Here is a 27,530-nt window from a genome sequence, read left to right on the forward strand (position 1 = left end):
CACAATTGTTTTTAGATCGGTTCACAAAGCCTGAGGTAACTGCTGATTGGTAGTGAACATTTCTGTGTTTCTGCTTACATAAGCACTGTTTGCAAAAATTGGGTTTGTCCTTCAGATCATCCCAAAGGTCTATAATTCTTCCACAAATCCGAGTTGTTTCCTAGTTAGCATAGATTTGGCTACTCTTCATATCTCCTCTTTCTGTGAAAAAGAGCCACAATAAAGAAAGCAGGAAGCATTAGGGGGGAGAGATAGCTCAGTGGTTTGAGCATTGGCCTGCTAAACCCAGCGTTGTGAGTTCAATCCTTGAGGGGGCCACTTGGGGATCTGGGGCAAAATCAGTACTTGGTCCTGCTAGTGAAGGCAGGGGGCTGGACTTGATGACCTTTCAAGGTCCCTTCCAATTCTAGGAGATGGGATATCTCCATTAATTTCACTTGTATACTTTGTACTCATTAAATGCATAAATTCTCAAAGAAAATTACAGAATAGACAGTGAGCAAGTTATTTAGAAATTTGGTCCAGTAAGTGGACAAAGTCGAGTCACATCTTTACCAATCGAAAATAATTAAAGCATGGAGGTCTCAGCATCATATGGGTAAGTCACTATTCTTAAACAAGGAGAAAGTGGCAAATGAAATAGTATCAATTGGTGTTGGGGAAGAACAGTCTACAATGAATTTTTTCCCTCCAGGAGAAAGAAGGAAGACAACAAGTTGGGGGCTCTTTCAGAGTGGCTCTTGTAGAAGTAGGTAGCTGGGAACCCGGACAATCAGCCTACATCAGCTGCAGCTGTGTTAACTATACTCATCCTCAATAGTTCAGGGAAATTCTCTAATATTTGAAGAGAGAAATTCAGAGCAAAGGGAAATCCTAAATCAGATGAGTCCAGATTAAGGTCAAAATCAAGTTATAATGAAAACCTTTATCTGTTTAAGCATGTTTTAATTGGTAATGGCAGAAGCACAAAACTGCTTTTCCTCAGACAGATGTAGCGTCATGGTTTTGCAAGACTGCATGGAATGCACCGTGTAATCCACTTTTTGCCCAAACATTGTTCTAGACTACAGACTTCCATTAAAAGTGTATGTAACCCTCAGGTCGTAAAAATAACTTTGAAATATGAATCAAATGTAATTTGAAGTGTTGTCTTCCTCATTCTACAAACAAACCAATAGCTCTGACAAGTGTCCCCTTTATCTCACTAGGATATCAAGTCTGGATCATAATGGCAATTAAGATGTCAACAACTCTTTCAGTGCTGATAACTTTAGCAGAAACATCTAGAGAATGTTCCTGTTCCACAACCACAAACTAGCTTCCATGCCTCCTCAGATGTGAAAACCAAACTGCCAAAACATCCAACTTCTAGCAATGTGCTGCATTATCAATATATAACTGTGCAGCACGCTGAAGACTGCACAATGTAAAATAAAGTTCAATATAAAGAGGACTACAACCAGTACAGCAGAATCTTCATGTTCATATTTCTTTGGCACATAAAACCAGCAATGCTGGAACAGACCAGTGGTCCATCAAGTTTTGTACCCTGGCTCTAACAGTGGCCACTTCTGAGTACACCTCTATCCCAATATAATGCGGTCCAATATAACGTGAATTCAGATATAACACGGTAAAGCAGCGCTCCGGGGGATGGGACTGCTTTACCTAGTTATATCCGAATTTGTGTTACCACAAGCGGTTCCTCTGTACCCGCCCATTACTTGCTGCAGTCCTTCCCGGGCCGCCCCCCCCCCCGCCCCAGCTCACCTCCGTTCCGCCTCCTCCACGAGCACGCCGCAGCTCCCCTTCTCTCCCCTCCCTCCCAGGCTTGCCACGTCAATTAGCTGTTTGGCACGGCAAACCTGGGTGGGAGGAGAAGCGGAGCTGTGGCACGCTTATAGGAGGAGGCGGAGCGGAGGTGAGCTGGGGCATGGGGGCCGCAGCAAGTAAGGTGGGGCGCAGAGGAACCGCTCCCCACCCCAGCTCACCTCCAGCACGGCAAGCCTGGGAGGGAAGAGAAGCGGAGCTGTGGCATGCTTGTGGGAGGAGGCAGAACGGAGGTGAGCTGGGGTGGGGGAGCCCCCCGGGGAGGGTCGCAGCAAGTAATGGGGGGTGCAGAGGAACCGCTCCCCACTCCAGCTCATCTCCGCCTCCTCCCGAGCGCACCGCCGCACCTCTTCCTCTCCCCCGCCTTCCAGGCTTACTGGGCCAAACAGCTGATTGGCGCAGCAAACCTGCAAGAGAGGGAGAAGCAGAGCGGCGGTGGTGCGCTCAGGGAGGCAGAGCAGAGGTGAGCTGGGGTGGGGAGCAGTTCCTCTCCCTAGCCTGATATAATGCGGCCTCGCCTATAACACAGTGAGATTTTTTTGGCTCCCAAGGACTGCGTTATATTGGGGTAGAGATGTACTTCAGAAGAAGATGCAAGAAACCCTGAAGAAGGCAGTTTTGAAAAACTTGCCCACAATAGTATAAGTTGTCATTCCTGTAAAATCTCTTTTTTTTTTTTAATGAATGTAGCTGCCACTGCATTTCCAGTCTGTTGAAGCAGAATGTCACAGAATCCAGAGACATTGCAGCAGATTGGACTTACAGTCTGTGTCCAAGTACCTGAGGCTTTGACTATACGTGACAAAGATCAAGAATCATCACACTTGCTACTCAGCTGTAAAAATTTGACACCATAATTTTTTCTCTAAAAGAATTCTTTATTGTGCTGATCAACATTTTTCTCCTGGTTTTGAGGTTAGAAAACTGGTATTGGAAGAAGTAATTTCTTCCAAATGAATATTACTGAATCATGTCACAAAAGCTCAAAACAAAAGCTGCAAGAATTATTCCAAAGCAAGCAGGAACCCTTGATGTTTATTTACTTTAACAGTATAAAAAGCAATAGGAAATAGAAAAGGTTACATATGATTTTGAAAAGGTCATATTTTAATAACTATATTTCATTTCTGGGATAGGATAACCATAAAAATGATGGTCCAATGCTTTAAAAATTAAAGTCTGTACACAACCATTATTTAAAAAAGCAACATTTATGGAGTCCTTTTGTAGTTATAAAACGGTAATTTTTTTTTTTAAAGTTGTCTTCCTGATGATTTAAGTGTTTCTTTTGTGGGTGGTGCAGTTTAGTTTGCTGGTGAAAGAAAAATATTGAAAAATACAGCAAACACCAGAAAGACTAAATAAGCAACAATGGAGATCCAAAATCTTGGATCTTTTATAAAGTTCTTATCAAAGCAGCTGAAAATGACATAACCTACTGACATCCCAGCTAGGCCACCAGCAATGTGAGCCACAAAGGACACCTTAAGAGAAAAAGAAGTAAACTGTTAAGTTACATTTCAAGACTGAGGAATACCAGCACTTCTGTAACATTAGTCATCCAAGGATTTGAAAGCACTTATAAATATTACTTTAGCTTTAACACATGCCTATGAGATAGGTAAAGGATACTTAGGGATCATTAGTATTTAAATGTAGCTACTCTGATGGAAGGCAGTAGCTGTTTAATAGTGTACAGCTACATATCAAATTAAAACTGCAGGTATGAAACTAGGGAGGTAGAATTAAATTATTCAGAACTGGGAATTTGGCTAGAATTTGGATATACTTTTATGAAGAGAGTCATGACATCTTTGACCACAGTTTTATGCTTCATCCAAAATATGCATGTCCCTAATGCCATGCTGGGACATTCCTTCAGAACTGACTCCAAGGGAACATGGTTCCCTAAAAGTCAGTATGCACAGTATATAGAAATTCCTTGGAGGTTTCCAGTTTAGAGTGTGACCAAGCCCAACCATGCATAACTTGAGATATGAAAAGTCACAGTATAAGGTGGCATGGCTGCAGGTGATATACAAAAATATTCAGGATGAGCAGGAAAGTTATAGATGTAAAGCATTCAGTTACCACAGTGATGAGTGCAGTATGAAAACCTAGATGGAAGAGAGAAGAAAATTAGATACACCTCTACCCCGATATAATGCAACCCGATATAACACGAATTCAGATACAACACGGTAAAGCAGCGCTCCGGGGGGTGGGCGGGACTGCGCACTCTGGCAGATCAAAGCAAGTTCGATATAATGCGGTTTCACTTATAACACGGTAAGATTTTTTGGCTCCTGAGGACAGTGTTATATCGGGGTAGAGGTGTATATTAGATAGAACTGAGGTAAGAATGTATCATGAAATACACACACACTTTCTTGCATCATCAGGATGGCCACAAATGATCTGCTATGCCATGTTTACTTCCTTGTTATCAGCGTAACTGATTATTAAAGAGAGGTCCAGGAATAGTGTGTTAATTTGTGCTCCCTCTGCTGTTTGTGCAGCCAGGTACTGGGCCACCGTAGAACAAGACTGATTACTTCTCAGAAAGAGAGATTTTGAATATTATAATAGAAGAGATTTCTAACCAGATAATAAGATGCCATAGTCCAAAATACAGATTTAGTTTGACAATATACCTGTAGCATTGCCCGATTACTACAAATGGAGTTTTAAAGTTAGTAGGTAAATTTAATACTTAAGGAAATAAGGGATTAATGTAGCTGGCAAGAGAGACATCGGAGCAAGCAGATGTCATGCTAGCTTCAAGTGTGTGTGGAATATATGTATGTTGTCACTCAATGTTGACGCCAACAAGCCTGCTATCCAGTCCCAGGTGTCTAGCAGAGTTTGCTAATCACAAATTGTGAGTTATGTTTATAATGTAAATAATATTGTCTATAACTGAAATGCAGCTATCTGAATCAGAAATAACTGACAATGTAGTCCCTGCTGTCATTTCATTGTCGAATTTTCAGTGACTCTTGAGTCAAAGATATTCATGTATAGCACTGTCAGTTAATAGTTTAAATTGAGCTACATAACAAGCTACATTAAATTGATATAAATAATTTAAGGGCAAGGTTGAGAACAACAAATAACTTGTGTCGTAATTAGGATTTCAGTGTAAGTCTGTAGGAGTGAAAGTACATTAGTCCATTCTGTCCCAATGAAGTTCTTGAACAATAAGAAGTCTACATCTGAACAGGTTCACTGACAATGTCCCTCAGACCTCTTTCATTGGCTTTCTTTTCCCTTTTCATATTACCCCCGGGGAAATCTAATCCATCACCTCTATGCTGATGTCTTTCACATCTACCTCCCCATCTCCACTCAGTCACACCATCTCCAGCTGTGTCTCCAATATTTCCTTTTGGATATATTGCAATCAGCTTGAACTCAACATGAAGAAAATTGAACTTAGTCTTCTTTCTATCACTGTGGACAATACTACCATCCTCCCTGTCCTCAAAGAATTAATCTCAGCGTGGTTTTCCTCTGTTTTCTTCTCTGCAACATGGATGCTGTCAATAAATCCTACCAATTTTGTCTCTTCAGCATCTTCAGAATCCACCTGTTCCTCTATTCCCACACTCCAAACCCCTGACCATGTCAGTCAAATCTCACTTCACCTATGGCAGCCTTTCTGACTTCATCTCACACCCCTCAATTGTTCCAAAGTATTCTGTAAAAATCACCACTGCTCCTACCACATTTGTCCCTTCTTTAAGTCCCTTAGCGGTTTTCTCACCTTCCACGTTAAATTCAAACTCCCTGTCTGTTTTTCAGGCTCCTGCCTTCTGGGCTCCCTCCTTGCTACCTCTCTTCTATTCTTCTCCATGCCTGTGCTCAAGATGCATGCCTAGGCATGTCCTAATTTCCTTCCTGCTTTATACCACGTGCCCCTATGTTAACGGAACAGTATTCCTGACCTGGTTTACCACTCCTTCAACCTCTCTTCCGCCACACCCCTTCCTCCCCACACCATTCTTCATAAAAATTTATTTATGGGGACTGTGCTATTTATTACAATTTAAATAGTTCAAGGGCAGTGCCCTTGTCTGCCCTTTGTTCTGAAAGATGAGTGTGCTGTCCATACTCAAATACATAATAATTCTTAAACACAACTATACTTCCCTTGGTATGCCCATTGTGATTAAGCAATAGACAGCAAGGGATAAAAGTCTTGCTTTACTTACTCTGAGTTTAACATAGACCCATAGTTATCTTAATCAGTAGTAAATTACCTGCAAGAATTACGACACAAGTACATTGACAGTATAGTGGAGAAATCTACATGCAATGCTGTATTTCATAAAGATAGTATTTTATTAAATATGTAGCCTGTTTCATGGCTGGATACAGCTTCTACAAGGAAAGAAGTCTTTAAAATGTACCAAAAATCTTGGTCTCAGACAGAGGTAACAGCTTATTACGAATAATAAGCACCCATCCCAGATCTGTGCCCCTATACATTATTTAAGTTAACAAATGTATCTTCAACTTTTTATAAGCCAAGTAACTGGGAGGAAGAATTTAATCAGAAAAATGTGAATGATAATTGGGAGCCATCAAAGAACACCTAACTAGATGCCCAAAAAGTCACAATCCCACAATTGAGAGAAAAGTCTCCTGGTTTAGAGGGGAAATGAAGGCAGCTATAAAAAAAGTAACAAAATGGAAGAAATGGAAAGTTGATAGTAATGAATATAATTCAGAAGTTAGGAACTGTAGAAAATTGAGAAGGGAAGTAAAGGGACACATAGAGAAATCTATGGCTAACACAATTAAGAACAGTAAGAAGGAATTTTTTTAAATATATTACAAACAAAAAAGTCCCGACAATGGTATTGGCCCACTACTAGATAGAAATTAATAATAATACAGAAAAGGCAGAAGTGGTCAATAAATATTTCTGTTCTGTATTTGGGAAAAAAAACATGATATTCTCATCACATGGTGATAACAGTCTTTCCATTCTATTAGTATCTCTGGAAATGTTAAACAGAAGCTACTAACATTAGACATTTTAAAATCAGCAGGTCCAGGTAACTTGCATCCAAGAGATTTAACAAAGCCATCTAAGGAGCTTCCTGGACCATTGATTTTCAATAAGTCTTGGAGCACCAGGGAAGTTCCAGAAGACTGGAAGAAAGGTAATGTGCCAATTTTTAAAAAGAGTAAACAGGGTAACTTGGGTAATTCTAGACTTGTCAGACTGATATCGATCCCGGTCAAGATAAGGGAGTGGCTGATACAGGACTCAATTAATAAATAATTGAAGGAGGGTAACGTAATGAATGAAAATCAACATGGGTTTATGGAAAATAGATCCTGAAAAACTAATTTAATTTTTTTATGAGATTACAAGTTTGGTTGATAAAGGCAATAGTGTTGATCTACTACGCATAAACTGGAAGGCATTTGACTTGGTACCACACAACATTTTGATTAAAAACTACAACCATATAAAATTAACATGGCATACATTCAAAAGACTAAAAATTGGCTCAAAATTTAGTTGCAAAGGAATCATCATTAAGCGGGTCTGTTTCCAGTGGGGTACCTCAGGGATCACTTCTTGGTCCTAACACAATTTAACATTTTTTTCCAATGACCTGGGAGAAAATACAAAGTCACTGAAAGTTTGCAGATGACGCAAAAGTTGTGGAAGTTATAAATAATGAAGAGGACAGGTCACCAATTCAGAGCAAGCTGGATCACTTCGAAAGCTGGGCACAAGCAAACAATATGCGTTTTAATATGGGTGGGAACAAAGAATGTAGGCCATATTTACAGGATGGGGGACTATCCTGGAAAGCAGCGATAATGAAAACGATTTGGGTGTCATGGGGGGTAATCAGCTAAACATGAGCTCCCAGTGTGACGCTGTAGCCAAAAGAGCTAATGTGATCCAGGGAAATCTCAAGTAGAAGTAGAGAGGTTATTTTACTTCTGTATTTGGCATTGGTGCAACCATTGCTGGAATATTATCCAGTTCTGATGTCGATAAACTGGAGAGAGAGTTTAGAGAAGAGCCACGAGAATGATTAAGGATTAGAAAACATACCTTATAGTGATCAATAGATAGACTGAAGGAGCTCAGTCTTAACAAAGAGAAGGTTAAGGGGTGACTTGATTGCACTGTAAGTATCTACATGGGGAACAAATATTTAATAATGGGCTCTTCAAGCTAGCAGAAAAAGGTATAACACAATCCAATGGCTCGAAGTTGAAGCTAGACAAATTCAGATTGGAAATAAGGTGTAAATTTTTGACATAGAAGGTAATAAGCCATTGCGACAATTTACAAAAAAAGTTATGATGGATTCTCCATCACTGAAAATATTTAAATCAAGATTGGATGTTTTTTCTAGCAATTATTCTGGGAAGTTCTCTGGCCTGTGTTACACAGGAGATCAGATTATGTGACTACAATGGTCCCTTCTGGCTTAGAATTTATTACTCTATGAAAAAAACAGTTTACTTTCATAAAAACTTAAGAATGGCTATACGGGGTCAGACCAATGGTTCATCTAGCCCCGTATCCTGTCTTCTGACAGTGGTCACTACCAGATGCTTCAGAGGAAATAAACAAGGGAATTATTGAGTAATCTATCCCCTGTCATCCAATCCCATCTTCTGGCAGTCAGAGGGTTAGGGATACCCAGAGCATGGGGTTGAGTCCCTGATCATCTTGGCTAATAGCCATTGTTGGACCTATCCTTCATGAATTTACCTAATTCTTCTTTGAACCCAGTTATAATTCTGGCTTTCACAACATCCACCTGCAACAAGTTCCACAGGTTGACTGCATGTTGTATGAGAAGTATTTCCTGATATTTCTTTTAAAGCTGCTGCCTATTAATTTCATTGGGTTAGCACTGGTTCTTGTGTTACGTGAAGGGATAAAAAACACTTTCCTATTCACTTTCTCCACACCATTCATGATTTTGTAGACCTTTATCATATCCCCTCTTAAGTCATCTCTCTTCTAAACTGAACAATCCCAGTCTTTTTTCTCTCTCTCCTCATGTGAAAGCTATTCCATACCCATAATCATATTTGTTGCCCTTCTCTGTACCTTTTCCATTTCTAATATACCTTTTTGAGATGGGGCAACCAGAACATCATGCAGTATTAAAAGTGTGGGCATATATGGATTTATATAATGGCATTATGATATTTTCCATCTTATTATCTCTCCCTTTCCTAATGGGTCCTAACATTCTGTTAGCTTTTTTGACTGCCACTGCATATTGAGCTGATGTTTACAGAGAACTATCCACGATGACTCAAAAATCGGTTTCTTGAATGGTAATAACTAATTTATACCCCATCATTTTGTATGTATAGTTGGGATTATGTGCCATTGTGTTTCTTGGTGCAAGAGGAATCACCACAATCTTTTACTATTTAAAACACTATTTTTCTACTAAATTCCATTAGTTAATACTGAGGTATTATCTAAGGTCTAGTAGAGCATTAGTTATAATTTATCCAAAGCTATTTTAGTGAAGACTGCACTTACTTGAGGCCCATTCACAGGAGCGATAAATCTTCTATACAGAGCAAATCCCATATCTGTTCCAACTAAGAAAACACAATTATCATAAGAATGACAAGACATTTCAGAAACAAATCCAAATAATGGTTGTAAGTTACAACATGGTATGTCTTCAGGTGGCATCTACAAAGCTAACTACAAAGAGATCATCTCACCCACAACTGAAGCAGTCACTTTTGGAGTGAAATGCAGGAGCTAGTAAAATAAGAATCTGACCAAATTCTACTCTCAGCCACATGATTCCAACTCCTATTGACTTCAGTTCCACCCTTCAAACAGACCAAAATTTATCTAGAGTTTTATCAAGCACCATACATAGCTGTGGCACTACACAGGTAATTATTAGTATTTAAAAGCACAAAGCAACACTAAATAGTTTAAGGCTCAGATCAGTTTACATTATAATTTAACCTAACCCCAATTTACATTTACACCTCTACCCCGATACAACGCTGTCCTCGGGAACCAAAAAAAAATCTTACCGCGTTATAGGTGAAACCGCATTATATCGAACTTGCTTCGATCACCGGAGCATGCAGCGCCCCCCCCCCATCCCCCGAGCGCTGCTTTACCGTGTTCTTTCTGAATTAGTGTTATATTGAGTCGCGTTATATCGGGGTAGAGGTATACTTTGTGGTTTTAGCAAACTGAATAATATGCAACTGATACCTCCCTAACTATTAGTATTTTGGACTCCAAATGGGCATTCATTTTTGTACAGTTTAATACTGGGTGTCTTGCATAGTTTTTATTCTCACATACATACTAGGTAGGATTAAAATTACCTATAATCCCGATGAGGAGCAATCTGAAGACTCCAAACAAAGGAATCATTTCTCTGAAGTTCTTGGAGAGAAAAAAAGAAACAATTAAGCTATATAATTATACACATGGACTTGTACATGCATACACATACACACACACACACAAAACAGTCCATTTAGGTATATTAATATACATTAAGAAACACCGTATATTTCTGTAGCGCCTTTCAAACAATCACAAAGCATTTTACTAAGGAGAGTCAGTATCATTCTCCGCATTTTACCGATGAGGAAACTGAGGCACAGAAAGGGAAAGTGGCATGCCCAAACTCCAACAACAAGTAGCTTAATCCACTAGACCACCGCTATTATCACATCTTTCACAGTCCTCCTTATTTTATAATGAAAACATGTGTCCTTTTGTATGCCTTTTGGTGATAAAAATTACTAAAAAAAGAAGATGCAATCTGCGTACTGTCAGCCCTTTGAAAATGATTATCCAGCAAAACAATGTTTTTGCCTTACACAAAGGATACCAATTTTCTTTAGAGCCTCTCATGCCTTTGGTGGTGGAGACTCAACGCTATTTGCTGAACCAGGCCCCCTCTTTGTTTACTTGAAAACTATGGTGATGTGAACTCTTTAATGTATCATTTATAATTCATACTGCCTGTGATCACACAGAAAAGAAAGGTTTGACTGCTGACTGAACTTCTTAAGAGAAGATTTGCTGAAGAACTGATGTTTCCATGAACTAATGTTTAGAATTAAAAGAGTAGGACCCACCTTTGATGACTGATTAAACTAAATCATTTTTTAAAAAGCCACCCAATATACAGTCAGCTTCTCTGACACTAGAGATCACTGAAGCCAAGATCTTAATTAGCAAACAAAAATATGTTTAGTTGCAGTTAAGGTTATGTAGCAGGACACTTCATCTGAAATCTTAAAAGAAAGAAAGTAACAAGTTACTGGGAGAGACCTATGCACTCCTTTCCACCTTTGTTTCCCTAAAACATTAGTGATAATGCTCCCCAACACTCCATACAGTTTTCACTTCCATCTCCCACAAACACTAAAAAAATCAGTATGTACCCCAGCTTCATAAAACTTGCATTCCAATGCAAAACTTTAACAGAGACCTCATGTGCTTTTACATTGATTATACTGAGAGACCAGAACATGTGATTGTCACACATTCCAAGCATTTGGGAAGTTATTCTGGCTAAACAATGCTGAGGTCACCAAGATTTTACGTTAGACTACAAGTTTGAGTAAGCTGGGGTTTGTATTGCTTTTTGGTATGTGTGGGTGATAGACATAAAAGATTCCCAAAATAAAGGTTTAAAGTTCCTGTTAAGTTGAACTACTGCACCCAAAATGAGATCAATACAATTAGACATTTACATGAATATATAGCCAAAATTATTTTTTAAAGGGATGTACAAACCCTCATGCTTCAGGGCATCAGTCAAGTTCTAACTGAAGCCCTAGAGTTTAGAGGGTTTTTTGGTTTTGTTTTTTGTTTGTTTGCAGCTTATTCCATAATTGTCTACTATGGGGTTTCTTGTACTTCTGAAGCATCTGATTTTGGCAACTAGCTGAGACAGAATACTGCACTACATGGGATCGCAAACGGCAATTTCTATAGTCCAATGTCACTTTGGCTGGAAAATGATGTCAACTGCTAAATCCACTTTTTCCTCTTTTAATAGCCAAAAAAGCATCTGTGAAGTTTTGATTTCTCAAGGACAGACACTGCTTGTTCAGCACATATGTTTGTGGGAGTTGCATTTTCCTTAATTATTCCTTTGCTGAAAAAATCTGAACATTTTATTTACACAAATAAGATTGATCCAAAAGTGAACAAAGATCCACAAAGAAGCTGTTTTTTTCTGTGCATTTCTGATTGTTTCCTTACCACTAAAACATTCATAAAGTATCCTCCAATGAGAGCATAGACTCCTCCTGAAGCCCCTACGAGAGCCTGGAGGGGATCACAGACTGAGCTAGCCAAGGAACCTGAAAAGACAGAAATGTCCTTAGAACTAGAGTTCTAATGGAAACTTTAAGATGACATTTTCTGCAACCTACATCAATAGAAGCTAAAGATCACAACTGAAATTACAGGAGATTGACAGATAGATTAGAAAGTGGGGAAAGAAAACAGAAAGAAAAAAAAGGCCAACTAAAGCTTTACCTACACCAATGTGATGCGGCCGTGAAAAAAGCTAATGCAGTCCTAGGATGCACCAGGTGAGGTATTTCCCATAGACACAGAGAAGTGTTAGTACTGTTATACTGATGAGTCCTCATCTGGAATATTGTGTGCAATTCTGGTCTCCCATCTTTAAGAAAGATTAATTCAAACTGGAACAGGTGCAGAGAAGGGCTACTAGGATGATCCAAGGAATGGATAACCAACTTAATGAGAGGAGACTCAAAGAGGTTGGCTTGTTAAGCCTAGCCAAATGAAGGCTGAAGGGAGATATGATTGCTCTGTATAAATACATCAGAGGGATAAATATCAGGGAAAGAGAGCAGTTATTTAAGTTAAGCACCAATGTGGACACAAGAACAAATGGATATAAACTGGCCATAAACATGCTTAGGCTCGAAATCAGATGAAGGTTTCTAACCATCGGAGTGAAGTTCTGGAACAACCTTCCAAGGTGAGCAGTGGGGGAAAAAAGCCTAACTGGTATCAAGACTGAGCTTGATAAGTTTATGGAGGGGATAGTAGGATGAGACTGCCCACAATGGCATGTAGCAAATCTCCCACTGCTAGCAGCAAATATTTCCAATGGCTGGTGATGGGACACTAGATAGGGAGGGCTCTGAGAGTTACTATAGAGAATTCTTTCCCTGGTGTCTGTCTGGTGAGTCTTGCTCACATGCTCAGGATCTAACGGATCACCATATTTGCGGTCAGGAAGGAATTTCCCATGAGTCAGACTGGCAGAGACCCTGGGGTTTTTCAGCTTCTCTGCAGCGGGGGCACAGGTCACTTGGAGGTTTAAACTAGTGTAAATGGGGGATTCTCTGTAACTTGAAGTCTTCAAATCATTATTTGAGGACTTCAGTAACTCAGACAGAGATTATGAGTCAATTACAGCAGTGAGTGGTTGAGGTACTGTAGCCTGCAATGTGCAGTTGATCAGACTAGATGATCATGATGGTCCCTTCTGGCCTCAAAGTCTGAGTCTACTGTGACAAAAATTGGTCTACAATTCACTACCAGTGAAGCTCCACTGTTAGGACAGCTAGTGTAGACAGGGCTCAGGCACTTTTACAATATCAAGTAGCACAGCTCAGCACACCTTTAGACAGTGACATAAAACACCTAAGCCTTGTCACCACCTCAACAGTGAAAATGTACTGGCAATAAGTTATAGGTCCCATTTCCGTCCATGTGGACACAGTGGAAAGACAATTTCCCCAGGCTCCAATGCCCTCTCTTCCTGTTGGTGACTACTGCCTGTATTGCTTATAACAGACAGATTGGAGAAAGTCTACCAAAGAACATATATCAAAATATATGGAGTCCTTATTTAGACAAAACTAATTTATTTCAATGCAGGATTTGACCTCTATGTATAATTAAAAATGAATTTTAAGAATTATTTAGAAGTACCCACCTCACTATCTCCAGATCTGTGTTCCCTCTCAGGTGCATGGCTGCACAAGATGCCATCCAGGGCTGCGCACCAGCCATGCACACAGGTGAGCGTGGAGAAAGTGTAGGGAAGGAGAGTGGATGGGGGCAGTGATGGGGGTTTGGGGGCGCTTGGGGTGTGCAGGGCTGGGGGGCGGAGAGACGCCTCTCTCCCCCAGCTCCGGCCAGGGCTGCAGCGGGGACAGAAGCAGGCATGCTGGAACAATTTATAGATTAGGGGTGCTGAGAGCCATTGAACCAAAACTGTAAACCCTCTATATAATGGCAACCACTTCAACCCAAGGGGTGCTGCAGCACCCCCAGAACCCCTAGTTCTAGCACCTATGGACAGGAGACACGCCTCTCTCCCCAGGCCCACGCTCCGGCCGGGGACGGAAGACATGCCTCTGCCCCCGACTCCAGCTATGGCTGTGGCGGGGACAAGAGAGGCACCTCTCTCTCAGCCCCAGCTCCAGGGCTACAGCGGGGACAGGCACCTCTCCCTCGGCCCCAGCCCCTTTTTTTCAAGGAAGATCCTGTGTTATAGCAATTAAATGTTTCTATTCTTTGTTCTGTGGTGCCTCTATTTACACAATTTATGGGGATAAGCAGTATTGTATCTGCCAAAAATATATACCTTATTGAGTCTGATCCACATCCTGAACCAAGATTTATACAAAACCATGAAATACCACCACATTACTACCTTTAACCAAAGAAAAATACCTTCAAGACATCATACAGTTTTTATTTCATTTGGGTGAGAAATCTCACTTTAGGTTCAGCTTTGCACTGCCAGCCACTAGATTAAATTCTGAGCAAAGGGAACTGCAACCTGAAATATGGGTTGTACATTATAGGATTTCATTTTTTTCTGCTCTTCAGAAAAGCCTGTTATGTACATAAGACTTCAGTCTATGCACTTGCAATAGTGATAAGGAAGCCGTTCTAATATGATACACTTGAAGGGCCAAATCCTCAGCTAGTGAAAATCGAAGTAGTTCCACTGACTTCATCGCTGCTGTACACCAGCTGAGGATCCAGCCCTAAATGTCAGATTCCAGGAAATCTTTATGGTCCCCTTATAGATATATAAAAAGTTTTTTGTTTCTACTGGTGGCATACATCCAGACATTACCTCGATATTGGTGCTGCACATAACAAAATTAATTCCGCACATGAATGGAAAAAATTAGAGGGAACATTGCTCCAGACCTATGAATGGCCTCTTAATGGACACTGCAATTGTACGATGATCTCCCAGCTGAAGCTATGCTTTGAGGATACAATAAGACTCAGAATACAGTTTCATCGGAATGCATGAGAATACAGAGGTTTGAGAATTTTTGCAATAACTGCCATCAGACTAAACCCTTATACTCAACATTTTATAATGTCCCCTGAGAAAGAAATTGTTCTACCTTTCATCAGTAGAAACTTGTCAATAAAAAGTTATATTTATAAATCATAGCGATTTGTTAATATGCATGTCTTATCATTCAACAGGATTTAAGCAGCCTTAATAGGGAAGTATTAAAACAAGCACCATAAGTGGTAACAAAGCATTATACCTAGAATTAGAAGCAGTAGGGAGGAGACAAGTCTTGTTTTCTTGGTGATGGAGGAAGATTACAGAGGAACAATGTTGTTGCTTCTTTAATTTTATTTTATTTAGAATTAACAGAAGCTCTGTTAATTCTAATAGAATTAACCAACTGAAGACGGCAACAATAACCAACTTCAAGATGTGCTTTTACAGGAACAATATCTGTGCCTATTTTTCTAGAGTCCATAAACTGTAGACTTTAGAATGCAGAATAATAAATGCAGTTTACTATTTCCATTGAGAATTAATTCAATTTACTTATCCATTTCAAAGATGTTAATTGTAAAATACTGCCCGCTAACACTTGGTATGAATTTATATTTCTGTATGGATGAATTAAGAGTGTTAAAAAATTTGGAAGGGAGAATGGCTAAAAAGTTGAAAGGAACACCGGAGTGGAGTGGAGTGGAGTGGAACATAGGGTTGTTTTCTAGTATGTTATTACGGTAAAAGTTTGGAGTCAAGACATTCTCTGCACCAAGAGAACTGGTTGTTACACAATCCAGTATACCAACAACTTTGATTGTCCTGTTCAGGAAAGGGGATGTGGCAATAATATACATTGATTTTCTGATACAGACAGTTCTTCATTTAAGCTTACCCATTTCCCATTACACACTGACCTCCAATCACTCCTGCGAGATACACCAGACTAACCCGATGCCCTTTATGAACCATTTCTAAGGGGATCCCCAAAATAAGTTGCAGAAAGAGATTTCCTAAAATGTGTTGAATGCTGCAAGGAAAAACATGTTGATATTTGAAAATCAAAATTTTAATTAACAAACATTTAAAGTTTTCTCAAACTATAGCTAATACATAATAAAATGGCACGCTAGCATCCTGGGGGCATGCTTTATTTCTACAGCCAAAATAAAAAATTTTAAAAGTTAGTAAGACAAAATAAAAGCTGTTATAAATTATATACTCAAATAACTCAAAACAAGTAAGCCTTACTTTTTAGGGGGTGGAGTCAGGGCTATGCATTTGGATCTGTAAGGCCAGAGTCTGCATACAAGTCAGAGTAAGGGACTCTGGTGGAAAGGCAGAACTGGAGCACAGATTATGAAGAACAGGTCTCAAAAAAAAAAGGTAAAACATGGCCATAGTGGGTCAGACCAATGGTCCATCTAGCCCAGTATCCTGTCTTATGACAGGCCAGTGCCAGATGCATCAGAGGGAATGAACAGATCAGAGCAATTATCGAGTGATCCATCCCCTGTCGTGCTGTCCCAGCTTCTGGCAGTCAGAGGTCTAGGGACACCCAAAGAATGGGTTTGCAGCCTTGACCCTCTTGGCTAATAATCATTGATGGACCTGTCCTTCATGAACTTATTTAATTCTTTTTTTAACCCAGTTGTATTTTTGGACCCTAGCAACGAGTTCCACAGATTGATTGCACATTGGGTGAAGAAGTACTTTCTTATGTTTGTTTTAAAGCTACTGCCTATTAATTCTATAGGGTGACCCCTAGTTCTTGTGTTATGTGAAAGAGTAAATAACACTTCCTTATTCACTTTCTCCACACTACTCATGATATTTTAGACATCTATCTTATCCCCCCTTAGTCTTCTCTTTTCAAAGCTGAACATTTCCAGTCTGTTTAATCTCTCCTCCTATGGAAGCTGATCCTTGCCTTTAATATTTTTTGTTGCCCTTCTTTGTACCTTTTCAGGTAGGATTAAAACTATACTACAGCCATGCTATCTATACTACCTTGTACTGATCTCACAAACTAAACACTTACGGATTAGGTCACATTTTGGAATGGAGTGACACCTCACTGCTGCAGGAAGTGGTGCTGGCAGTTCACTAGGTGGAAATCTTGTCATTACTGACCCTGTCATGGGGTGCTGCCCTTGAACATGGCCCCCTTTGTGGCCCTGCAGGTTCATTGCCTCCAGCACCAACTCAGGTTATTTCAATTAATTACCTAGACTGGTAAACCAATATCACCTTCGTGGGAGTCTGATTTATTAACTATTCTACAGCATGTAACTCACTTCTGAGTTGAAGTTCATGTCCCCTGTGGGTCCATGTAAGAGTCCTTATAGACTTTTTGCTCCCGTTCAGGAGGTCCCAGCCCTCCTCCCAGAGCTGGGTGATATTTCCAACAGTTTCTCTCCTTAAAACTGCAGCCTTCCATTCTCCTCCTTTGAGCTGGGTTATAATTTCGGACAGCTGTAGGGCCTTATCCACTTTCAGCTGGCCCCTTACCCCAATTAGTTCTCAGGCTCAGAGGGTGCAGCAGGCAGTGCTCTCCTGCTGTTGTCTGCCCTGTTATCGGGGAAGAGGCAGCATACTAGTTCCCTTCTTCCACCTCATACCCAGTTGGTTGGGCGAGAGAGGAGCCTTGCCCTGCCCACTCTGCAAGGCTCCTGAGCCAAGGCCCTTAAAGAAACAGTAATAAAATTTCTCCCAAACATTATTTATTCCTGGGACTGCTTCCTCTCCACAAATTCCTCTTATTTCTTATCCTATATCAAAACCTCCCAAAATATGAGAAGGGCCATGCCATGTGACTGGGGTGGGCTCACAACTAGGCACCACTACCTTTAAAGGGGACAGCCTATCATGATGCAGATCCTACCGCCTCAGTACGGTGCCCAGAAGCATCATCCTGCAGACAAGTCTTAAGACTAGGGTCCTGACCACATGATCTTTATAAATCTTACAAGGTAAAATCTTCCATTTTCCTCAATGAATACATAAATTTTTGACATAGACTGAGATTTTCAGAGGAACCTAATGGAATGACACCTAATTCCCTTTGGCTTCTCTGAAAAACCTGTTTAGAACATAAGAACGGCCAGACTGGGTCAGACCAAAGATCCATCTAGCCTGTATCCTGTCTTCCAACATGGCCAATGCCAGGTACTTCAGAGGGAATGAACATAACAGATAATCATCAAGTGATCCATCCCCTGTCACCCATTCCCAGCTTCTGGCAAACAGAGGCTAGGGACACTATCCTTGCCCATCCTGGCTAATAGTCATAATGGACCTATCCTCCATGGACTTATCTCGTTCTTGTTTGACCTTGTTATAGTCTTAGCCTTCCCAACATCCTCTGGCAAAGAGTTCCACAGGTTGACTGTTTGTAGAGTCCATTGTTACATTGCTTACCCAGCATGCACTAGCATATATGAAATGAATCTCCAAGTTTCTTCCCTCTTGTCAGGCCTATAAATAAAGGGACTGTTCCAGACACCTGTATCCAGAGTGATCCACTGTTTCTGGGGCTTCCAAACAGCATAATAAATGAATACAGCCAGCTGGAAACAATGAGAGATTTTAACAACTTCTACAATGATTTGGAATTATTAAATATAAATAATTTTCCTCCGATAATCCCAAAATCCTTGATATATAATTGTCTCATGGCAGATTTCAAACCTTCTATATAGAGAAATGCATAATTTCACTAACATACAACTATTTGTGTAATGGTCAGAACACACACTGGAAACAACAAAAAGGGTAGAGATGCAAAATCAACCACTCAAATTAGGAAATACCCGATTTAAAGGGGTTCTAACCACTGTGCATGTTCTTTAATCCCACTGACTTAAATGGATTTTAAGGATATGCCTGAGTATTCTGCTGAATCAGGATCTGAATGATAGAGCAGTACAGTAACTCCTCACAAAGTTGTCCTAATTAACGCTGTTTCGTTGCTGATCAATTAGAGAACATGCTCGTTTAAAGCTGCGCAATGCTCCCTTATAATGTTGTTTGGTAGCCACCTGCTTGGCCACTGCTTGCAAAAAGAACAGTCCGTTGGAGCTAGCTGGAGGGGGCTTGGAACCAGGTTGGACTGGCAACCCCCTATCAGCTCCCCGCTTCCCTAAGTTCCCTGTGCGGCAGCCACCCAGCAGGCTATCAATTGCTGGGCAGTTCAGCTGTCCCTCCCCACGCTGCCCTGTGCTTCTCCTGCCCTCTGCCTTGGAGCTGCTCCCAGGAGCCTCCTGCTTGCTGTGCAGAGGGTGGATGGGGAAGAGGGGTGCTAATGTCAGGGTGTCCCCCTCCCCCTATATCTTATCTCCAAAGCGGGAAGGGGGGACGGACACCAGGACGGAGGGAGCTTGCTGGCAGCAGCTGCTGTCTCAACTTGCTGATCTACTTAAAAAGGCAATGTACTTAGAGTGGGGTCAGCGTACTTAAAGGGGCAATGCGCGTCTCTCTCTCACACACAGGTGTGTGTCTCTGTCTTTCTCTGCCATGCTGTCTCCACTCCCTCCATTTGTGCTGCCTTGGAGAGTGTGAGGCTACATTAACAACAATGTGTTAGGAGTGCTAGTTCATCATTTATCACTAAGGCATTCCCTGGGAAATATCCCACCCTCTTCTACCTTCTGACTTGACCACCTCAACCAAGCTTCACAATCATTGTTGCTGTGTACAGTATTAAATTGTTTGTTTAAAACTTATACTGTGTATGTGTGTGTGTGTATATATAAATAATTTATTATATAAAATATAGTCTTGTCTGGTGAAAAAAAATTCTCAACCTTAACCACCGCATTTATATTAATTCTTATGGGGAAATTGGATTCACTTAATATCGTTTCGTTTAAAGTAGCATTTTTCAGGAACATAACTACAACGTTAAGTGAGGAGTTACTGTACTTGTAGAACAAGAAGTTTGTGATATGCACAAAGGGACAGAGTTAAGGTTGCACAGGCAACCTCAGTCCTAGCATTTCCTAATGTTCAAATGCCTGGTTTTCCAATTCAAACATTTTCACACAGAAAATAACATACAAACACTGGACTTTAAAAAAAGAAAAATGAAAAAATGAAGTATCAGGGGGTAGCCGTGTTAGTCTGTATCTACAAAAACAACAAGGAGTCTGGTGGCACCACAGAAGAACAAGTCAGGATTCCTGGTTCTTTTCCAGGCACCGCGTATGCAGGACTTCATAACCAAAAAACAATCTGGCCTATACTTTCAGTGAGACAGTTGGATTAAGTGGCTGAAACCGTAATCTGCCACAGAAATCTCTATTTTAATCAGCATTTCTGCCAGAAGTGAGCTTGTGAAATGTCTAAGATCCTTAGTTACTTCACATATAAAATGTGGGACTAATACTTGCTAGGGATATGAGGTCTTTCTGGATAAAGATTGGTTATTAATTGTCCACTTCTCAATCAACGGAAGAGGCAAGACTAAAATTCCTGGGCTCACAGCCTAGCTGCATCTTCCCTCAACCAAAGGATATTTTGACTGGGGAGGACAGCGAGGTCATCAAATTTGGGAACATAAGAATGGCCATGCTGGGTCAGACCAAAGGCCATCTAGCCCAGTATCTTGTCTTCCGACAATGGCCAATGCCAGGTGCCCCAGGGGGAATGAACAGAGCAGGTAATCATCAAGTGATCCGTTCCCTGTCACTCATTCCCAGCTTCTGGCAAACAGAGGCTAGGAACACCATCCCTGTCCATCCTGGCTAATAGCTATTGATGGACCTATCCCCCATGAACTTATCTAGTTATTTTTTGGCCTTCACAACATCCTCTAACAAGGAGTTGACTACACAGTGTGTGAAAAAATACTTCCTTTTAAACCTGCTGCCTATTAATTTCATGTAGTGACCCCATGTTCTTGTGTTATGAGGAGGAGTAAATAACACATTTACTTTCTCCACATCAGTCATGATTTTATAGTGCTCCATCATATCCCCCCCTTAGTCATCTCTTTTCCAAGCTGAAAAGTCCCAGTCTTATTAATCTCTCCTCCTATGGCAGCTGTTCCATACTCCTAATCATTTTTGTTTCCCTTTTTTGAGATGGGGCAATTACATCTGCACACAATATTCAAGATGTGGATGTACCATGGATTTGTATAGAGGCAATATGATATTTTCTGTCTTATTATCTATCCCTTTCTTAACTATTCCCAACATTCTGTTCGCTTTTTTGACTGCTGCTGCACATTGAGTGGATGTTTTCAGAGACCTATCCACAATGACTCCAAGATCTCTTTCTTGAGTGGTAACAGCCAATTTAGACCCCATCATTTTATATGTATAGTTGGGATTATATTTTCCAATGTGCATTATTTTACATTTATCAACATTGAATTTCATCTACCATTTTGTTGCCTAGGCATTCACTTTGAGAGATCCTTTTGTAGCTCTTCGCAGTCTGCCTGGGACTTAAATATCTTGAGCAATTTCGTACCATCTGCAAATTTTGCCACCTCAACGTTTACCCCTTTTTCCAGATCATTTATAAATATATTGAATAGGATTGGGCCCAGTACAGACCCCTGGGGGACACCACTATTTACCTCTCTCCATTCTGAAAACCGACCGTTTATTCCTACCCTTTGTTTCCTATTTTTTAACCAGTTACCAATCCACGAGAGGACCTTCCCTCTTATCCCATAATAGTTTACTTTGCTTAAGAGCCTTTAGTGAGGGACCTTGTCAAGGCTTTCTGAAAATCTAAGTACACCATATCCACTGGATACCCCTTGTCCACATGCTTGTTGACCTCTTCAAAGAATTCTAGTAGAGCATATGCAGTTCAGTTTAGGATTTTAAGAAACATAATCACCAAGTGTAGAACAAGTTCTGCTGTGCATGTGCCAGTAGCAACTTTAAGAGGCTCTTAAACTGGCCAAATGAGTGTGGATTTTCATAGGGTTAGGACACTTCTGAACTGTCCCCTACCAAGTTTCAAGTTAGAAACTATTTTGTAAATATTTTCTTATTTCTCCACTAAGCTCATTCTTGGAAAAGGTTGATGCTGAACCATTTTTGCTCAAATATTTTAAAAAATTTGACATGAAACAGAAACCAGAGATGGAAGATTTCAGCCTTCGTGATTAAAATTTGCCAGACTTACAAGGAACTGAAAAATAGGGTATTATAGTGGTGCAATATGTATAATATGGGCTTCATCTGTGCAATAAATGAGAAAGAAGTTACTAAATGGAAGATAATCAAGAAGTTAAAAATGCTCAATTCAGTATGTTTTATGATCACATGCAAACTCCAGTGCTGAACAACAGACAAGAAGCCCATGACTCTAAAGTGAAACAACTGCAATTTGTATAATCTAAATCCCACAGTTTGACTGTTGTTCCTATAAAATAATAGCATTCAATGCAAGACAAGTGCAAACATTTACAATGTTACCAGGTAAGAACTCTTACCTCAGCTAAACTAATGGAAATGATGAAGAGAGGAGGAGGGATACAGTTTGCTCTTTCCAAGTAGGTTCCTCTGGCATTTTCAGGAAGCATCCATTTGGAAATGGACTCATGAATCTTGTCACAGCTAGTACAAACTCTAGAGTTTCTTTCAATGTTTTCCTTCTCTTCCTCCTCACCAGACGTATCCATGTTCATCCTCTCCATCTCCATATTACTTACTCAGAAAAGGCCAAGTATTTAGGAATTTCAAAAACCTGTTCCATCAAACATACAGGTTACTATCTTACACACAATCAGCACAACATTCAGATGACTGGTAAATTTTATAAGAATAATCTCTAGCACTATGATGACAAACTTACACATCACCTTTCATCCAGAAAGGTTCCCCAAAGCACTTTACAAACTTTATAAACCACTCCACCTATTGTCTAACAGCACAAAGCAACACTACACAACAATTAAGACAGAACTGAAGACTCTTGCTTCCAGGTAACATTACAGAGGAATGTAAGGTAAGCACAATACAACTAACTAAAATTGACTTTGGCTAGGACTACATGGCTAAAAATCCCTATTGGGGGGGGGTGGGGAGGGACTATCATGAACTCTTTAATGACCCATTCAATGACTTCAAACCATATGCTAAAGTAGCAGCAATTTGCATCCTCTACAGCTCTGGAGGCAGTATCCCTGACCCCTTCCATTTGGGATTCATAGGGTGAAACGGAAGCAGCTTTATTTATGGCTTCATAGGACATTGCCTGGAAATGCACTGAATCAAGTCTCTCCCCCTGTATGCTATACCAGCCAGGTCCAGACCACTGCTGGAGTGGGGACTGTAGTCAGCTAGCGTCACTGTTGGGGGTCTCTGGAGTCCCACAACCTAGGTTCTGCCAGTGTAGGTCTGGCCCTTTCTGTTTTTCAGATATACTATGTAGATTTCTTTTCTATCAGATAGATTGCTTAGATGGACACAGCCACCTTGAAATGTACCCACCATACCCCTTACAGCCCTGGCTCATGAAGCCTTACACGGGACACCTGGACAGCAGTAAGGAATGGTTCAACAACAGGCTGAGTAGGTGCCGGATGACAGTTGAATGTGCATTTGGCAGATTAAAGGCACGCTAGCGATGCCTTTATGGCAGGCTAGACCTTAATGAGGATAATATTCCCATGGTCATAGCCACGTGCTGCATGTTGTATAATCTCTGTGAAGCTAAGGGTGAAAGGTTTGATCAGGGGTGGAGTGCTGAGACAGACCACTTGGCTGCTGATTTTGAGCAGGCAGATGCCAGGGCTGTCAGAGGAACCCAGAGGGGGGCAGTTTGAATCAGGGAGACTTGGAGGCAGCACTTTGACAATGAGCACCAATACTGTATATCTCTGTCACAGGTGCTAGTTTTCCTAGGACGCAATGGTGTCATTTTGGGCCTTATAGTCCTGTAAGACAATGATAACAATGCCTGTGTATGTATTGGTAGTGCTTGCAATCTCAATTTGTAGAAAAAAATAAAGGTGATTCACTATTAAAGAACTTTGATTTTATTGAACAAGAAACAGCACATGCAAACGCCTCATGGGAAAGAAGGAACCAGGGAAAGACAGAATTTCACAACTGTGTGTAGGTCCAGTTATCATTGTGAAAGTTGTCCGAGGGGGTGGAGTGAAAGGGGAACTGATCTGCTCAGTCTACAGCACTTAAGGACTGTAACATCTACATTTGCTCCTCCATTACTTTAATCATCCTCTCAGTTGCATATTTAACAAACGCTTGATTCTCTTTTCTGTCCTGCCATTCGACTTCCCAGCACTCCTTATGTTCCCTTTTTTCTGCATTGGAGCACTGCAGTACCTCCTGGAACATGTCTTCTTTGCTGCGTCTTGGGCGCTTTCTTATCTGGCGGAGACGCTCGGAAGAGGTGCGTGGGGTGTTCCTGAAGGCCACATCTGGTGAAGCACATGGGGCAATGCACAGAAGCAGGATTGTTAAATTCACGCACAGTATTGTAATATTTCAGTTAAATTCACCTTTCGCAACATTGCAATCACTTTTTCACTGACCCTAGCCAGGCACACATCTCCGTAAACAGCCAAGGCATGGTGAGTGTTGTGGGGGAAGGTTGCTCCACATGGGGAAAAGAGCACACACTCTCTGCAAGGCTCATGGTGTAGCAGTCTATGGAAAAAAAATCTAAAATTCTCCCCGACTTTTCCATAGGCAAGGGTCATTCTAGCAGACATCTCACTGCTAAAGGCAAGCAGGGAAACAAGGGTACTATCTACTCCATGCTTGTGACTTCCACCCTGCTCTCTATGCTGCTCACCTATGTGCCACTTTGGTCCCTGCACAAGTGATTGCCGAATGGGGGAAGGTGCTCTGCCACAGAACCTTCAGCAGAGGATTACCAAGTACCTCCAGGAAACTTTCCTGGAGATTTCTCTGGAGGATTCCTAGGAGATCTCTGCATGCATCAACACCCTGTTCTGCCATACGGATTAGCTACACAGGGAAACATCCACCTCATAGGAACAACCAGCCTCCCACATTTCTATACCCTGAACTCACCTTCGCACTACACAGATCACAGCCACTTACCAGGCGTCTCATCTCCTGCTTCCTGCTCCCCGGAGAGCGACTGCTGAGACTGGCTAGACACCTCTGGAGTTGAGAGCAGTTCCTGGCTGCCTGCCCCATCAAGCAACCCTGCCAGGAGCTGCATATCCTCATCTAACTCCACCTCTTCATCAATAACTTCATCCTCTGGGTTAGGTCCTCTTTCTGCCGCCTCCATTCCCTCCAAAGTATCCATGGGGCTCTTGGGGGTGAGGTAGGGTCACCACCAAGAATAGCGTCCAGCTCCTTATAGAACTGGCAGGTCTTAGGTGAAGCACCAGAGTGATGGTTTGCCTCCCTTGCCTTATAGTACGCCTGCCTCAGCTCCTTTATCTTCACTCTGCACTGTAGCGTGTCTTGATCATAGCCCTTTTCACACAAGCCTCAAGGAATGTGTCCATAGGTATCCCAATTCCTATGGCTCAAGCACAGCTGGGACTGCATAGCCTCCTCTCCCCATATACTGATCAGATCCAACAGCTCTGCAGTGATCCAAGCAGGAGAGTGTTTGGTGTGATAAGCTGCCATGGTCACCTGGGAAGATGCAATGAGACCTCTCCACGCCAAGCAAACAGGAAATGGAATTTCAAAAATTCACAGGATTTCTAAGGGGGAGGGGCGGGTGGTTGTTTACCTGGCTGTAGGGCAATGGAATTCAAACTGCTGACCAAAGCGGTCAGGATGGGCATTGTGGGACACCTCCTGGACGCCAATTAAAGCAATGAAATCAAGCGTGGTGTCTACACTGGCACTTTGTTGAAAAAAATGTAGAGGAAAAAGATGTAAGTCTCTTGGGGTGGATGTATTTAGTCGCCAAAACCAGGTATTTTTCCCTGACAAAAGTCACATTGCAGTGTGTACGCACACACTGTTTGGTTGCCAAAAAGCAGTTTTTGGCAACAAAACTTGGTTGTTTAGACAAGGCCCTAATAAGGGTGTCTCCTGCTGATGATGTGTGAGCAAGAACAGAAGGAACAGTTAAAATACCAATGTCCAGCTGCTAGGTTGGAAAATTATATTAGATATCAGAATGTTCCTTCTTTCTCCTAAGGATATAGCTATGAGAGGCTCCGTCTTACCTCTTTTTTAAAAACAACAAAATGGTGCCCCAGCAGCAAAGCAATCCCTAGCCAAAGCTGAAATTTTACTTCAGTAGTAACGCCAAGCATTAATGACAACTACTGACATACTAAAAAAGACACTTATTCTAGTATCCAGATGATCCTAAGAGAACTTACTTCAAAGTACTGACTTTGATCTAGCTTGTGGGATATGAGTGGTAAACAGATTCTAGACATAAGGTATTTTTAAATGTGTTCTCAGACATTGGATAGGTCCAACTACCACTGTGGTAAAGCAGCTGTCTGTAGTGTAATGCACATTTAAGAAAATATGTCTTTATGGCCAATTTTATTTTTTTAAATAAAAAAACCCTCTCCACCCACTTCTCAATCTCCTTTAATCAAGACCACTGTTAGTTTATCTGGGCTGCATTACTGGTTGTTATGGGTTTCAAGTCTAGGTTTTACATGTTCTTTTAATATTGCCAACAGAATGCCTTTGTGGTACTGGCACTGAACAAAAGCAACTGCAGGACCCTAGAACGCTGACAGGTTTTTTTAGAAATACTAGGCATTGTAATTACAAACCCACTAACTTCATTCAACAAGCACTCTGTGGCTGTACACGCTGAAAGGATACGTTTGGACTGGAAACGCGGTGACATGGCTATTTCAGAGGAATGTTCTCCAGCCTCAAGGCACATCCCTGAGAGCGGCTCTCTGTGCAGGAGCCGTTTTTAGAGGGATACTAAACCCCCAAATGACTGCACTACACTCGCATCTCCCCAGCCAGAGGCTGGGGCTTGGCGCTGAACGTAGGCGGCAGAGACTCTGTCCCCTCAACGGCCTGGGGACAGAGCTTCCCCCCCAGGCCGCGTTTCTGGGGAGTTTTAGGTAAAGAGGCTGAACCAAGTCAAGTTACCGAAGTGGAATGCCAGCCCCGCCCGCGAGGCTCAGCGACACAAGGGCTCCCCGTGCGGGGCAAGGCGCCAAGTTACCTCACGGCTCACGGGCTCGCCCCGACTTCCCGACAGAAGGACTACACGGAGACCAGCCCGCTGCCGCCGGCCGGCCCGGCCCGGCCCCGCGCCCGGCCCCTCCTCACGCTGCCCCGGGACCCGGCTCCGGCCTACCTGGCTGCTCCGAGCTCGGCGCTGCCGCCTCCCGACTCCAGGTCTCTGCGCCGGCCCCGCCTACGTCTGCCGAGCAACATCAGCCCCCGGAGCCGCTCCCCGGCCCGGCCCCGGCCC

At 41.6% G+C, this 27,530-nt stretch overlaps 2 protein-coding genes across 6 annotated transcripts in view; both read right to left on the reverse strand.

Moving 5' to 3' along the window:
* The window catches only part of GJA9 (gap junction protein alpha 9), a 27,590-nt gene extending 18,173 nt beyond the window's left edge, over positions 1 to 9,417 (reverse strand). Inside the window, exon 1 of the mRNA XM_054011798.1 lies at positions 9,377 to 9,417. The gene's annotated coding sequence lies outside the window, so the exon portion shown is untranslated. The remainder of the gene's footprint in view (positions 1 to 9,376) is intronic.
* RHBDL2 (rhomboid like 2) lies at positions 2,688 to 27,530 on the reverse strand. 5 transcript variants are annotated; one of them, XM_054011803.1, is made up of 9 exons: positions 27,414 to 27,530; positions 24,458 to 24,552; positions 22,600 to 22,853; positions 18,564 to 18,712; positions 16,061 to 16,173; positions 12,098 to 12,198; positions 10,198 to 10,258; positions 9,377 to 9,438; positions 2,688 to 3,314 (listed from the first exon to the last, which is right to left on the reverse strand). In XM_054011803.1, the coding sequence occupies exons 3-9, from the start codon at positions 22,807 to 22,809 to the stop codon at positions 3,135 to 3,137; spliced, it is 876 nt and encodes a 291-aa protein (XP_053867778.1). In that variant the 5' UTR covers positions 22,810 to 22,853; positions 24,458 to 24,552; positions 27,414 to 27,530; the 3' UTR covers positions 2,688 to 3,134. The 5 variants fall into 5 exon arrangements, with proteins under 5 accessions (XP_053867778.1, XP_053867776.1, XP_053867775.1 ...); XM_054011801.1 differs by having other exon boundaries at positions 24,458 to 25,701; XM_054011800.1 differs by having other exon boundaries at positions 24,458 to 25,753.

This window comes from Malaclemys terrapin, chromosome 22 (assembly GCF_027887155.1).
Source record: "Malaclemys terrapin pileata isolate rMalTer1 chromosome 22, rMalTer1.hap1, whole genome shotgun sequence".
NCBI lineage: Eukaryota > Metazoa > Chordata > Testudines > Emydidae > Malaclemys > Malaclemys terrapin.

Coding starts and splice junctions, on each gene's coding strand:
- RHBDL2 (XM_054011802.1), bottom strand. CDS start 22,809: ATGGAGATGGAGAGGATGAACATGGATACGTCTGGTGAGGAGGAAGAG. Junction 18,713..22,599: donor TTTCCATTAGTTTAGCTGAG/GTAAGAGTTCTT, acceptor CATTGTTTCCAG/CTGGCTGTATTCATTTATTA. Junction 9,439..10,197: donor GCTCCTCATCGGGATTATAG/GTAATTTTAATC, acceptor GTGTTTTCTTAG/TTGGAACAGATATGGGATTT.